This window comes from Cupressus sempervirens, chromosome 2 (genome assembly GCF_028749045.1).
Source record: "Cupressus sempervirens isolate cs-2001-9-10 chromosome 2, ASM2874904v1, whole genome shotgun sequence".
Classification (NCBI taxonomy): Eukaryota; Viridiplantae; Streptophyta; class Pinopsida; order Cupressales; family Cupressaceae; genus Cupressus; species Cupressus sempervirens.
The window spans coordinates 418,664,891-418,680,098 of record NC_143119.1 but is presented as its reverse complement, the minus strand read 5'-3'; the positions used below and the strand labels follow the sequence as shown (position 1 = coordinate 418,680,098).

The following is a 15,208-nucleotide window of genomic DNA, read 5'->3' as shown; positions in this document are numbered from 1 at the left end:
TAATATGTATTGACATTTGCTTCCAGATTGTGTATGGAGATACAGATTCAGTGATGGTACAATTTGGTGTACCAACTGTAGCAGAAGCTATGGAATTAGGAAAGGAAGCTGCAGATTATATCAGTGGTACATTTACAAAGGTATTCTATACGATCTTCAAATTTCTGAAGTTTGTATTTTAAAATTGTTTGCATTGCACTTTACTGTTATCATTTTACCTTATCTTATTGAACAATATATCTTCCAGTGTGGAGGCTACTTTATGAGTATGCTGGTGACAGGATGATTGGTTATGTCCTTTATTTTAGACCAAGAAGCATTGAAAAGTTAGTTGTGCTTATGTTATTTGTTTTTATGCAGCCTATTAAACTGGAGTTTGAAAAAGTTTACTTCCCGTATTTGCTAATCAGCAAGAAGAGATATGCTGGGTTGTTATGGACAAAACAAGAGACATATGACAAAATGGATACTAAAGGTATTGATGTTTGTGTTACAAGCTTAGAAATCATTGTTTTATATTCTATGCTCAAAAGTCTTCTAAATTATAAAACAGATAATACAAATCTTTAACATTTTGAAGTCAACAGGCATAGAGACTGTACGCAGGGATAATTGTCTTATGGTGAAGAATGTTGTTACGGAGTGCCTTCACAAGATTCTCATTGATCGCGATGTACCTGGAGCAGTGCAATATGTCAAGAATACAATTGCTGATCTGCTGATGAACAGGATGGATTTGTCACTTTTGGTCATAACTAAGGTGATAACACTTAAATCATTAAGTTCTGCAGATTTGTATCCATATTCATTTGTTTGTTTTTAATAATGAAATTTATTTTGATGTCAATAATATTACGAAGTAATTGGAAAATATTTGCTTGTTATTAATAGTGATCAAGAGATCAATTTATACAAGAGACAGAACGATGTTTCCTTAAGAAACAATCGCAAAGAATAGAAACATTCTATTATAGCTAAAGAGAAAATGAACAATTATCTACAACTAACTAAAGAATAGAAACATTCTAGAAACATAAAAGCTAAATATTAGAAACATTCTAATATTTACAGAAGAGTACAATAGATAACCATTAGATACTAAACGGAGATAATAGAAATTGTCTATTATTGTAATACCCTCCCTTAATGGTTAATTTATCCAGAGCATGAAGCTGTCAAAAAGCGTAAAAGACAGATTTTGTTTGCTCAAGGTGCTTTGCACTGTTAGTTGTGGGCTGTGAACTAGATTGCTTAGCTAGGGCAGCTAAGCGCTTCTGACATTCAACCATCATGTGCCCAAACTTGTGGCAATAGTTGCATTGAATGTTCTTCTAGGAACCTTCTGAATCTAGAGCAAAGGATGTTTGTTGAGAAGATTGCTGATGGTACTTTGAATAACACTCCAAAATTTTGCAGATGAGCATAATGCTCCAAAACAAACTGCCAAAGGCCACGATTTTTAGGAGAAAATAAAAAAAACCGAACACGATTTTTGGGGTGAAAAAAAAACCCGCATGATTTTTGAGGTAAAAAATAATCAAAACCCAACATGATTTTTGAGGTAAAAAAACAATCAAAACCTCACAATACAAAGCTTTGTTTTTTAAGGAAAAATGGTAAAACCCAACAGAGAATTTTTGAGAAAAAAATTATAAGCCCAACAGAGGAATCCCACACAACTTTGCGAATTACAAAATAAAAATTTTTTAAGGGAAAATTTATAGAAACCAATAAGAATTTTTATTCTTTTTAGGGAAAAAAATATGAAAACCCACCTGAATTTTAAGGGAGGCAAAACACGAGACTTTGCATGGTAAAGTAGCACATGCATACAACATGCAACAAACATTCAAGTATATGCAACCCTCAAAAATTAGAGACCCAAAAAACTTGAAGGGTGACTCAGAAGAGAGCTTGAAAAAAGAATGTTGTCGATTTTTGGATTGGCTATTTCAAAAATCAAGGCACCCAGAAAAAACAGACGACAACTCAGTTGAGATCTCAAAAAACCCACCAAGAATAAAAAGTCGGCGGATTTAGATCTTTTAGAACGGAAACCTTAGTTGGATTATAGAGACTTGGAAGTAAATATGAATGTAAATTATTTCGAAAATAAAATGCAGATAATTTCAACCAAGAAATTATTTTCGATTTTTTTTAGAGGATTAGCTCTGATACCATATTATGAAGTAATTGGAAAATATTTGCTTGTTATTCATAGTGATCAAGAGATCAATTTATACAATAGACTGAATGATTCTTTCGTAAGAAACAATCGTAAAGAATAGAAACATTCTATTATAGGTAAGAGAAAACTAATAATTATCTACATCTAAGTAAAGAATAGAAACATTCTATTCTAGAAACAAAAAACTAAATATTAAAAATATTCTAATTTTTGCAGAAGATTACAATAGATAACCATTAGACACTAAACAAAGATAATAGAAATTGTCTATTATTGTAATAAATAAAAATGCAAATATTAAATTTGATGAGCAAAGCATGAAGTAGGTTTTTCGCTGCATCCCGAGAAAGATTATTGAACTCTTTATTATCACAACAAATGCTTTTAATATTTTATCACTTATCGTTGATAATATGGTATGATGCAGGAGCATCTTGCATGGGAAAATTATTGAAAAAAAAAAAAAAAAATTGTGAAGGAGAGAGAAAGTGAAGAAAATTAGAGGAGAAATTTAAAAAAAGAAGAAGGAAAAAACGAGAAAAGGAGAAATTTCTATTTTCGAGGTGCATAGGTGGCATAATAGAAAAAATAAAATAAAATGGTTGTCATTCCATTTATCGAGGTGTATGGGTAGAATTTTAAAAAGTTGTGAATATTGTAGAAGGTTATGGAAGTTGTAGAAGGTTGTGGAGGAATTTTAGAAAGTTGTGGATAAGTCATGTATTGGGTGGTAAGTGCCTATTTAAGCAAGGCATATGAGCATTTCTAATCAAGGTTGAGGAGTAGAAGCTTGAGAAGGAGAAGCTCGAGAAGGAGAAGCTGTGGAAGGTGAAAGCTTTGGAAGGAAAAGCTTCAAGGTGTGAAAGAGGAGGAGGAAGTGAAGAGTGAGTTTTCCTGAGTCTGTGGACTGAGCGCCAAATGTGAGAAGGAGAAGCTCGAGAAGGAGCAGCTCTGGAAGGTGAAAGCTTTGGAAGGAAAAGCTTCAAGGTGTGAAGGCTTCAAGTTGTGAAAGAGGAGGAGGAAGTGAAGAGTGAGTTTTCTTGAGTCTGTGGACAGAGCGACGAATGTGAGGCAGTTTACAGCAGGATTGTGATGGAGTTGTGAGTGTGTAGACAGAGCGCCGAATGTGAGGCAGTTTACACTTGGATCTTGGATAAAGTTGGAGAAGAGCTAGTGACTGCGGTTTAGAAACAAGGAGGTTGCTTGGTGGCTTGTGAGCACAAGTTGAGATCTTGGAGGTTTCTACTAGAGTGTGGATTTGGACTAGCTTGGGTTTGGATTGGATCTTGAGAGATCTTGCAAAAATGTTATTGTAATTGTTATTAGATTTTCAAGTTTAATAAAATTTCTTGGGAAGCATTTTATCTCTCTTTGTCTTCATATTGTTGCATTCTTGGTTGTGATTTGGTAAGGGTGATGTGGCCCTTCATCAAATGGTATCAGAGCATACCTTCATCAAATGGTATCAGAGCATACCTTCATTAGTGGTATCAGAGCAGGAGTTCCTAAGTGTACAAGCAGATCGCCGAAGTGTGAGGCAGTTTGTACTAGGACCTTGGTTGGGTGAAGTTTACGAAGATCTTGGAACATGGCTCCAAGAGGATTGGACTCTAAGATGATTGCAAAAATCCATGATATAGTGGAGAGGAATTTTTCTAAGATGTTTTCTCGGTTGGATGCTAGATTGGCTGATGAAGCTAAGAAGGTCAAGGTGGAAGAGGTTGGTTTTGCTGATCAGTTTGTGGAGTCTGATGCAGAACTTGTAGAGCAACTAGAGGTTGTTGCTGAAGATATTCCTAACGTTGTTGATGTTGGGACAGAGGTTGGTTTTCACTCTGGTTGAGTCTGACATGGAGATTGTGGAGCACTCGGTTGTGGATGATCCAGTTGTTGGTGGTGACTTGTATCTTGCAAAGCATCTTGTTGTGAGCAATGAGGTTGCTGGTGTAGAGAGTTTGGCATGTGTTGATGGAGATCTACATGTGGTTGTTGATGTGGGGTTTGTTGCTATGGGTATGAATTCACTAGTTGCTGATGTGGATGAGAGTTTTCTATTGAAGCATTATGTTTAGTTTGTTCTTGGGAGTGAGCATGTTGATTGGATGTTTGAGATTCTGGTGTTTGATAGAGTAATGCAGATGTGGAAGATTTGCATGGTGGTTTTGTTGTCCCTATTGAGGTGGAAACCTTTGGTGAAGATGAAGATGGTTGTAGACCTTTCTTTTTGGCGTCAAAGTGTGGGACACACTTTTCTATCTACCGGGGGAGTTTGATGCAGGAGCATCTTGCATGGGAAAATTATTGGAAAAAAAAAAATTTGTGGAGGAGAGAGAAAGTGACGAAAATTAGAGGAGAAATAATAAAAAATAAAAAAAATTGAAAAAAACGAAAAAAGGAGAAATTTCCATTTTCGAGGTGCATAGGTGGCATAATAGAAAAAATAAAATAAAAATGGTTGTCATTCCATTTATCGAGGTGTATGGGTAGAATTCTAGAAAGTTATGAATATTGTAGAAAGTTGTGGATATTGTAGAAGGTTATGAAAGTTATAGAAGGTTGTGGAGGAATTCTAGAAGGTTGTGGATAAGTCATGTATTGGGTGGTAAGTGCCTATTTAAGCAAGGCATATGAGCATTTCTAATCAAGCTTGAGAAGGAGAAGCTGTGGAAGGTGAAAGCTTTGGAAGGAAAAGCTTCAAGGTGTGAAGGCTTCAAGGTGTGAAAGAGGAGGAAGTGAAGAGTGAGTTTTCTCGAGTCTGTGGACATAGCGCCGAATGTGAGGCAGTTTATAGCAGGATTGTGATGGAGTTGTGAGTGTGTAGACAGAGCGCCGAATGTGAGGCAGTTTACACTTGGATCTTGGATAAAGTTGGAGAAGAGCTAGTGACTGCGGTTTAGAAACAAGAAGGTTGCTTGGTGGCTTGCGAGCACAAGTTGAGATCTTGGAGGTTTCTACTAGAGTGTGGATCTGGACTAGCTTGGGTTTGGATTGGATCTTGAGAGATCTTGCAAAAATGTTATTGTAATTGTTATTGGATTTTCAAGTTTAATAAAATTTCTTGGGAAGCATTTTATCTCTCTTTGTCTTCATATTGTTGCATTCTTGGTTGTGATTTTGTAAGGGTGGTGTGGCCCTTCGTCAATGGTATCAAAGCGTACCTTCATCAAATGGTATCAGAGCGTATCTTCATCATGGTACCAAGTACTTGGAAAATGGTGGGTTCTTCGAGTAATTGAAATAAAGAATGTTGAGATTGAAGCAACCACCATGGTGTACTTTTGTCTATAACTTGCAAAGTTTGTGCAAACTAGAAGCCCACAAGAGTAGTGAATGTCCTAATTGCTTCCCTAAATCTATTGTAACATCCTAATCATCTAGCATCTTGTCACACTTCGCATTGCCTAACAAGAACCACTACCCCATATTTATACAAGATTGCCAGACACAAGTTGGCTTATCCTATCATTAATTGCCAAGACAAAGGGAACATATTACAAACAAATAAGTGAGGACCCAAATCATAAGAACAACCTCGAACATATAGGAGGGTCGATTAGACGTATTACAACACAAAACAATGCACCATTGCACATCACATGCCATGCGTCTTCATCACAAGATGCAACTCACCACCTTGACTATTAGAATAGGAAAGCCACTATAGGACCAAACCACTCTTAAGATAACTTCATCTAGAAACATCGAAACAAGATGCAAATCTAGACATAGGAACTCTTAAGATGCCTAGACCGCACCATAAGGATGGCATAAGAAAATGAGCCAACTGGATTGCTAACACGCTAAAACAACAGGAAAATAGTCCAAGTGAACAGTAAACAAATAAACAGAAAGGAATTTTTTTTGGGTGATGCAATATTGCCTATGACCCCAGGATGCTCTTGCATCAAAATTGAAGATCTTCCCAAATATACATCAATCAAGGTATATGGGTGTATCTCCTCCTAGGTGAATTTTGAATAGAAAATATTCCAAGGAGAAAAGGAACTACTTTGTTACCATATTCTTCAAGGGTAGCACATGTATAAGTGATCTAGGTGCTCAAGCAAGGCTCCAAGTGAACCAACAGGGCTCACTAAAATTTGTTATAAATAAATGGCACATTGTATGGGGAGCATGTGGTATGACGATTTGTATAGCCAATGGTATGGAACGAACACCATTGTTCTCAACATGGTTCAAATCTTGTTCTCTGCCACTCATTGGTGAGGCAAAAAAGTTTTCTCGGCAAATATCAAAGATAAATCGGTAATTTCTCAGGAAAATATCGGAAATTTTAAAATTGACTTAAATTTAATTAAAAATGCATTTGTTTTTTCAAAATTCAATAAGTAGATGCATCTACTGAGTTAGTGAATGAGTAAACAAACCAAACAAGCTGATCTAGATATATATAAATGCAATAAGTAACAAAATTGCATCCTCATGTGGAATGCCAATGTAGTCAAAGACTCTGAACTTTAAAGCAAATTACAAATACCAAATCGTCTTTGTAAAAAGATAAGCAAATACAAATGTCAAGTATAATATGAAACTACTCTATATCTTCCTCTTCACCCTCCCAGTAGTTCTAGTAAAACCTATGGGAGAGGGAGGGGAGGTCTAGCACCTCTACCCGTAGCAGTCCTCTATGATGTAGATAGTGCAAGTGCTAGTGTAGGTGTTGGCATTGACACTAAGTCCTCATCATTTGAATCCTCATTGTAACTGTCCTCAATGTTAGTGTCCTCCCTCTCATTGCCCTCCTCCTGAATTGTCATCCAGATCAAGTGGCTCGGCTAGTGATGACTCTACCTTTCTTACGTGCAACTTAAGGTTATGTTGCACAAAGACAAAGTTATTTAGACATTTTTCGTGCCAACTTGTTCCTCTTCTTTGTGTGAATGGATTCAAATAAGCTCCAATTATGCTCACAACTTGATGAGCTACAGGTGTGACAAGCAAGTTTTTGCAAATTTGGGACATTTCCTTCCCAATTTCACCACCAAGCATCTACAAGATGAATAGTAAAGAGTTAGAAAGCAAGGCGATGAGAAGTTTTTGTAGCTTAGTATTTATCTACTTATCATGCGTGTGAAAGACTCCAAATTTCAAATATTGTGCTTGGGGTTTGAGTGTGTTTGCCTCTCTTTTCCTCGACTAGGGAGAATAGATTGCTTGTTACATTTTGATGCACCTCCATCTCGACCACAATGAGGTCTCTCATTGCAATGTCAAGTTCCATCCACTACATGCATTCATTGAAGCCCTCCATGACCTCTCCATTGGGATCCCTGTATGATGGTGAGAGTCTGTAACAAGGGTTGAGGAAATACCTCGCTGCATGAATTGGTTGATGGAGCTGATTGCTCCACCTCCTATCAATAATTTCCCATATGGGGTCAAATTTTTAGGCTGCCCCCCCAGTATTAATTTCTTACTGCCTCTTTGGCCATATCCATGGGCTTATAAAGGGACACTATTGGGGTTTGTTCTCCATCTACCAAGCAGAGAACTTCAACCAAGGGCTTCACCACCTACAATTGAAATGCAGATAACAATTATTAATCAAAGAGCAAAGTTATAAATTAACAATGAAAGACTTGATTAATGAATACAAAAAAATTAAATATTTAACTTTTGAAGTTTCCAAGTTACCTTCACAATTTTCGTAGCCAAATAAAAAAAGTGGCTATCAGAGACAATTCGTGCAACACCTTGTCCATCAAGTTTCTTTGAATAGCTTGACTCTAGCCATGGTGGACTCGTAAACATCTCTACCTCAAAGGATTCATATGAAGAACACTTTGCATCGTTATATTTTTTTGTTGCAAATCTTGTGACTGGTCTAATCAAATCCTTCTCATGGGTGAAGTCTCTCATCAAGTGAAGGGCCCAAGGGTGATTGTAAATATGTTTTGTTATCTTTCTTGCATCGTCTACAACTGGTTTGACCTAATCAAACTCCCCTATATCCTCTAAAAGAAGGTCAATAACATGCACTGCACAAAGAGACCAAAAGAATGTGCTATGCTTTTCTTGTAAGATCCTACCCACTGCCACATGTGTTGTTGCATTGGCAGTTATGATTTGCACCACATTTTCAGCCCCAACCTCCATTACAACATTCTTTAGCATTAGAGCCAAAGTCTCAGCTATCTTTACCTTGTTTGAGGCATCCAAGGATTTAAGAAAGACTAACTTGATTCTTGCAAGAAACTAAAAAATTGATGGTACAATTTTCTTCCATTTGTCCATCCATCTGAAAGTATGGTGCAACCATATTGTTTCCAATGTAATTTTTGCTCTACAACTGCATCTTTAGCCCTAGAATCAACATCTTTTAGTAATCTACAAGCACAAAATAAAAAATGATATTAATTACACAATTTTGATTAAAAAAGATACATTTAACAAAAAAATGTAAATTGTAAAATTGTATAAGTATTAAAGTTTGAAATAAGTATCCTAACCTCGCACTCAAGTCTACAGGAGTAGGTGGCTTGTAGCCCTTTCTGCTACTATACAACCAATCACAAAATTATGAAAATATGGACTTGCTCCAACATTGAAGGCGAGAGTTTGTTAGAAGGCAAAAAGTTAACAAATTGAATGTCAACTTGCCGATGTACATCACTGTTCCATCCAGTACCCTCCAATGATGGTTGTGCTCCAGGTGTGTTTCTATGCACAAAATAACCTATCAATAGAAGATTTTTTCGGCCTACTAGAACCAACGGAAGTTAGAGTTGAGCTTGACTGCATGGTAGGTGTGAGGATCTATAGGCCACGAAGAGAGCCCACTATGTCGTCAAGTGTTGCTTCTTCTTCATCAAGGGTGACTGGGATACCTGGTCACAACCCACATCATTTCATTATGAATTATGATCATTGGTTTAGCACAATCCAAACTAATAATGGTGATTAGAAAATAATAAATGACTCTTAAAAAGGAACCATACCTTGCAATTCGGAAATGGATGCCTTGATGGCCAATTTTGCCCTCTCCCTTTTCAACTTTTTCTCTTCTTGGATTGCCCTCTCCCTTTTCAACTTTTTCTCTTCTTGGGCACTGAGCAAAGCAATCATCTCTCTTTTTATTTCCTTTGTAGTTGCATCACAAACCCTTGTGTCACACTTTTTTATGCTTGCAAGGTGGTACTTCAAATGGGATATACCTCCACAAATTTGTTTTCCGCATTTTATGCATATCATACTATTATACTTTGTTCCTTAAAAACTTTATTTCCAAGCAATGTCTCTAGCTTCTTTGGGGCACGTGCCTATGAATCCAGATGCACATGCATCTATGGGGCCACTGTTAGACGACACAACTGATCCAATTGTAGAGGAATCCATATTTTCCATTTAATTGAAAATCAATCCACACATAAAATACAGGTTGAAGCCACAAATTTAGAAATATAATAAACATATTTAGTAACATATTAAATTAGATTAAAACTTTCAATATGTTGAAACAAAAGCTGAAACTTGAAAGGAAAAAACAAAAACTGTATTGGGTTATGAAATTGGTGAGAAAAATAAGTTTTTTTTTTGGGGAAAATATTGCAGAAACATGGTGTTAGATTTTAGTCATGACTCATTACACTCTAAAACTTGCAGAGAACATTGCAAATGATATTCTAGAGTCTCAATAAAGTTAGATGCAAGTTGCAACCAAGGCAAGACAAAATGATTTTTAACTCAAAAGAACAAGAATTTAGGAAACTCACTTTTGAATCCGGATTTTCTTGAGAAGAGCTTCGAATCCACTCCTAATCCACTTGCAATCACTCCATATTACCGCCAAACAATATTTTCCTCCTAAACCCTTTTCCACTCTCCAAAATGCTCAAGGCTGCAAACAATGACTGTTTTTGCATCTCGCTGGGCACCCCAGTTTTACTGTTGAAGCATGCGAGAAGTTGTTTAATTATCACCGAGAAGTCACAAGAAAACACCAAGTCGTGGCGAATTTATCGTTGATAAGTTTGTAACTTATCCTCTGAAATCTCACGCAAGAACTATGTGTTTTCTTGCGAGCTTCAACTTCTCGCGGGAATCCACTATGTCTGCGCTATAACTGCGCGAATTTGAAGTATGGTTCTCAGCACCACACTGTTCTATGCGCTGAGCTGCAGAGCATGCAATGAAATGAAATGCAATTGTCTTCACCAAACTTTGACATGGCAGAGCCTGCTTATGGGCAGATTACTGAAAACAAGAGTTGTATAGTCCCAATCTTGTCAAGAATAGTGTTCCTGCCTGAAGAAGCGAGTTAGGTATACCACTAGCAGCCACTTCTAGATCATTGTATTGCTCATTTGAAATGTGGGGGTAGGGGACATTCACTTGGTGGCCATCAAGAACTTGAGAACTGAGTTGGTGATCATGTCATGAAATTACTGATGGCTGGACAACCATTTCATATAATGTGACTCTCACATGCTGGCCATTTGGCTAGAGGTTCCGGATTCTGAACATATCAGTCAATTTTATTATTGCTATTTCTTCCTATCATTCTGCTAATTGTCTGTCTTAAAAAAGACAAAATTGTGAGAGGTATGTAGATGCTTTGACAACACCAACTTTCACAACCTCTCTGCTCATCATTTGCTAGGGTGCATGCAATAATACAACCAAGTATAAGATACATACATTAGATACTACGTACTATGCTATTTAAATCTACAGTGGTTCAATTGTTGCATCATTAAGTTAATTCCGGAAATTTTCTAAATGCCCATGCGAGTAAAACATATTTTAAACTAAACAAAATAAGCTGCTTTTTTTCCAAAGGCACATTTTAAAATTCAAGACCATTTCCTGGACTCCAAATGTTAATATATATTATATGCATTTGCAAACCTGTACCTTTACCCGTCCCATACTGAAATTGGCAACTTGGAGAAATTGCCAATAGGTTTGTAAATAATAGTATAATACCATCAAATTCAGTCTTGAAGGAAATGTTGAATTTTCCCTGCATCTGTATCAACGTGGACCTCAAAAAATTGCCAGTGTACAAAATTAGCGTGTAGCTGGCAGGAATTGTGTGGAGACAAATTTTGTAAGATTTGAAAACAACACGGACCTGTAGCAAGAGTATTCTGAAAACTCACTCAGAAACAGTTAGATCTGCAGTGGCATCTTATTTGACCAGACACTGCCATGGCAGGATGCAGAACATGACATGATTTAACGCAGAGTATGAGAAACAAGGGCAACTTTATTAATAAGAAATTTGTTTTGATCACTTTCGCTTATCATGTTTTATGTCCAATGGTTCACTCTGATTTGATGCTTATGATGTATGGTTTTTGCTGATTTTGATATGATACGAGTAGAAAGATGCTGCTTGTCACCAAAATAGCTGTAATTTTTGTACTCTTAAATGATTTTACCTCTTTCTCCTATTATTAGCAGAATTACATATTCGTTTAGCAAAAGGAAGTTTGCGATGTCATCCCTTTTACAGGAGTGAACTGAAAATATGGCATGGTATAAAGTATATCTTTATCTCTAGAATAACCAAGGTGCATGTAGCAATGTCTGGGGTCACAGAAGAAATGAAAATTTATAATTGTATTTTGATAAGGTATAGCAAAATTTATTTTGTTTTGATTTTGCATGCAATTGCTTTTCTTAATCAGGGTTTGACAAAGACTGGAGATGACTATGCAGTCAAGGCAGCACATGTTGAACTAGCTGAGCGTATGCGGAAGGTAAGCACTGGAATAACTTCTCAGAATGGCCTACAAAATGATATCTGGCATAAAGTTTGTTTCCATTCCAAGTTTCTGTTTCCATTCCAAGTCTAACCATTCAGACACAAGTTTGCTATGGTCTTAAAGCCTCTTGCAACTGAATTCAAGTTACGTATGCAAGCATTTGCAATTTTTTTTAATCTAAATGATTATGCTGAAGTAATGTTTCTCGCTGCTGCAACAGAGGGATGCTGCAACTGCTCCATCTGTTGGTGATAGAGTTCCATATGTCATCATAAAAGCTACAAAGGGTGCTAAGGTAACATGAGGATAAGGATCTTTTCTTGTTGAATGTAAGACTTCATAATTGGCCTCAAGAAGATAAAACTTTTAGCCAAGCTTTTGTTTGTGATATAATTTACTTAGGCATGCCATAAATTCAAGAGTTAATATGCTATTTATGGTTAGGCATATGAGAGATCTGAGGATCCAATCTATGTTCTAGAGAATAATATTCCTATCGATCCACAATACTATCTGGAGAATCAACTGAGTAAGGTAAAAGTTCTCCCTTGGTGTATCCATGCTTGATTTGATTACTTGAGACAATGTCTTCACAGGTAGCAATTATTTCTACTTGATATGTTATTTTAGTGTCTTCTTTTCTGGGCAGCCCTTACTGCGGATATTTGAGCCCATTTTAAAAAATGCAAGCAAGGAGCTTCTCCATGGTAGTCACACACGAGCTGTATCCATTTCAACTCCTTCAAACAGTGGAATCATGAAATTTGCCAGGAAACAACTTGTTTGTATTGGTTGCAAAACACCACTTAGGTACTCAAATTACTTAAAAGATGAGAATCTTCTACTTGTTCATAACATGTACTGAGTATCAGTATTTTTTCTTTTTATTGTTCTTAGGAACTTCGTAGGTTTCAACCCATTTCATAATGATTTTTTTTTTCCCTTATTTGACGTGTTTTGTAGTCACTCAAAATAATCTTCTCAAGTGTTTTAAATCGCTGCTTGAAAATTCTAATTGCATTGTGCCTAGTGGAACATCAAACTTGTTTAGCTTCTGAAGTTTGACTTACTTGACTTTCTGTTTGCGATTGCAGTTCAGAGGATCATACTCTCTGTTCACATTGCAGAGGAAGAGAAGCTGAGCTTTATCAGAAAACAGTTGTGAATGGTATGCTAGCAATCTAATTTACTACTGTTTACTTGGGGAGCTTAATTGTTGTTATTTGGGTGTTCTATCATATATGAAGCTACTTAAATTGATCAACTGCAGTGAGGGAATTAGAAATGCTCTTTGGTAGATTATGGACACAATGTCAGCGATGTCAAGGGTCTCTTCACCAAGATGTTCTTTGTACAAGGTTTTTGGATGCCCATATTCCTTGCATGTTCATTTTATGGCATCGACTTGGATCCAGCACTTTTGTGTTGTTTGCTATGTTTTTCGTGATTCATTTAATCTCTAATCTAAGTGAAGTGTGTGCCAATATTAGCATTTGTACATAGTTTTTACAATTGCATTTTTTATTATTGCAGTCGTGATTGCCCAATATTCTATCGAAGGAAAAAAGCTCAGAAGGACCTAGCTGAAGCAGAGGTGCAGTTGGAACGGTGGCAGTTTTGATGTGGCTGAATGTGATTTGCCTACCATCTTTCTCTGCATTGTACAATATTTTTTCACTAGTTTTCTTAGCTATATGCCTTCAATTTTTCCTGATCCTGGGAGTTGTATTTTATACTGAAGTCAAGAGAACGTTTTTGAAGATTTGATAATTGATTTAAAAAAAAATTGCTCAATATTGGATGTAGCCTAATCAGCTATCTTTCCTCTACTGATTGGGGTGCAGATGGCTTGCATACAATAAAAGGGGTCAGCTATTAGTTCGAGTAATTTCACTAATGGTTAATAAAATCTTAGCAGTAGATACTACTACTAGGTAAATCAGAAATACCATATGTTCTTACCCTATGCTGCTATATATCTATGGCAAAGATACACATGAGTAATTGCAGAAACAAGCAATTTGTAAAAGTTTTCTGGGCCTGCCTGATATTAATCAAATACAGATTTATAAAAAAAAAAAAAAGTCAAGCAATTTTGGCCTAGAGTGGTTGTTGCAGATAAATTTATAGAGGAAGAAGACAAAGCATAACAAGTGGATGAGCAAGTGGGACATTGATTTGCAAGGTTGTCCCAATGTCACACCATTTTTGGCACCCACAATGAAAAATGGTTTAAATTAAATTCTTTCATCATTTGGGACTTCCTTGCCTTAGATGATTTCATCATAGTCAAGGTTTTTGGGTTGAAGTGTTAGGGAACTTCCATTGGAGTCATGTCATTAAAATGAACTATCTTCTCATCCACCCCCTTGTTTGTTTTTCTAAGCTGGTTTTGCCTTGGTCTTTTAAGTAAAAAATATCCCATTTGCTTAAGGGTCAAACATCATAGTCGACATGTACTTCCTAACTCACCTTTGGAGTTTGAAGCCAATGATGTAACAAAATAAAAAAGGAAAATGGAACAATTCATCAAAGAACTTTCATTTGGGAAGGAGATGAAGTTCTAGAACAATAGTTGAAGTTCGAATATTTAAATGGAACTTAGTGAAGCAGTGGATAATTTAATAAAGGAAGTGCGAAAAGAAGCTTTGGTTCTAGAGCAACCTTTAGGTTCTAAAAGATGAACAAGACATGTCAAAAGTCAAAGGCAAAGGCCAAGAAGTGTTTAAAGTAAATAAGTTAGATCACAAGTTCTTGATCAGTTGTCGAGGTCTAAAAGATAAAGTGTAACTTCAAAGTAAAGGTTAAAGATGACTTATACAAGAGTTTTGACATGATGGTCAGAGTCTAAAGGATGAAGACAAATAATTGATTTTAGAATGACCCTAGAGGGAAGTTACAAAGGTAGAAAGTGGAGAAGACCATGCCTTTAGGAACCATTTGGAACTTGAAGCTTGGATTGGAACCTTTAAGTAAAGTAGTCCTCTTAGGTGGAGATAAAAGAAAAGGGTGGAATGATAAAGAACTCCTAGAACCATTGTTTGAAATAGGAACTCAAATTAAAGTGGTGAAGTGGCAAATTCAAAAAATGTGATGTTCCAACAACCAAAGTTAGCCAGAACATTAATTGTTGATGAGATTGTTATTTATGGCACAATTGATGATCATTAAAGGATCAATTTTTATACAATTAAAAACATCCTCTAGATTAGTTTGTGTAATTTGAAGTTGGCATAGGGCATTGCCAATTTTTGTCTACAAAGCTCACGACTTAAATCCACGAAGTCAA

General features: G+C 36.3%; 1 protein-coding gene across 1 annotated transcript in view; it reads left to right on the top strand.

Moving 5' to 3' along the window:
- The window catches only part of LOC149572878 (DNA polymerase delta subunit 1), a 103,259-nt gene extending 89,452 nt beyond the window's left edge, over positions 1-13,807 (top strand). Inside the window, exons 21-30 of the mRNA XM_089813953.1 lie at positions 27-140; positions 361-475; positions 588-760; positions 11,842-11,913; positions 12,140-12,214; positions 12,364-12,453; positions 12,569-12,729; positions 13,014-13,087; positions 13,190-13,277; positions 13,453-13,807. Coding sequence (XP_089670079.1) covers positions 27-140; positions 361-475; positions 588-760; positions 11,842-11,913; positions 12,140-12,214; positions 12,364-12,453; positions 12,569-12,729; positions 13,014-13,087; positions 13,190-13,277; positions 13,453-13,540 — 1,050 coding nt within the window. The 3' untranslated portion in view covers positions 13,541-13,807. The remainder of the gene's footprint in view (positions 1-26; positions 141-360; positions 476-587; positions 761-11,841; positions 11,914-12,139; positions 12,215-12,363; positions 12,454-12,568; positions 12,730-13,013; positions 13,088-13,189; positions 13,278-13,452) is intronic.
- Positions 13,808-15,208: the final 1,401 nt, after the last annotated feature.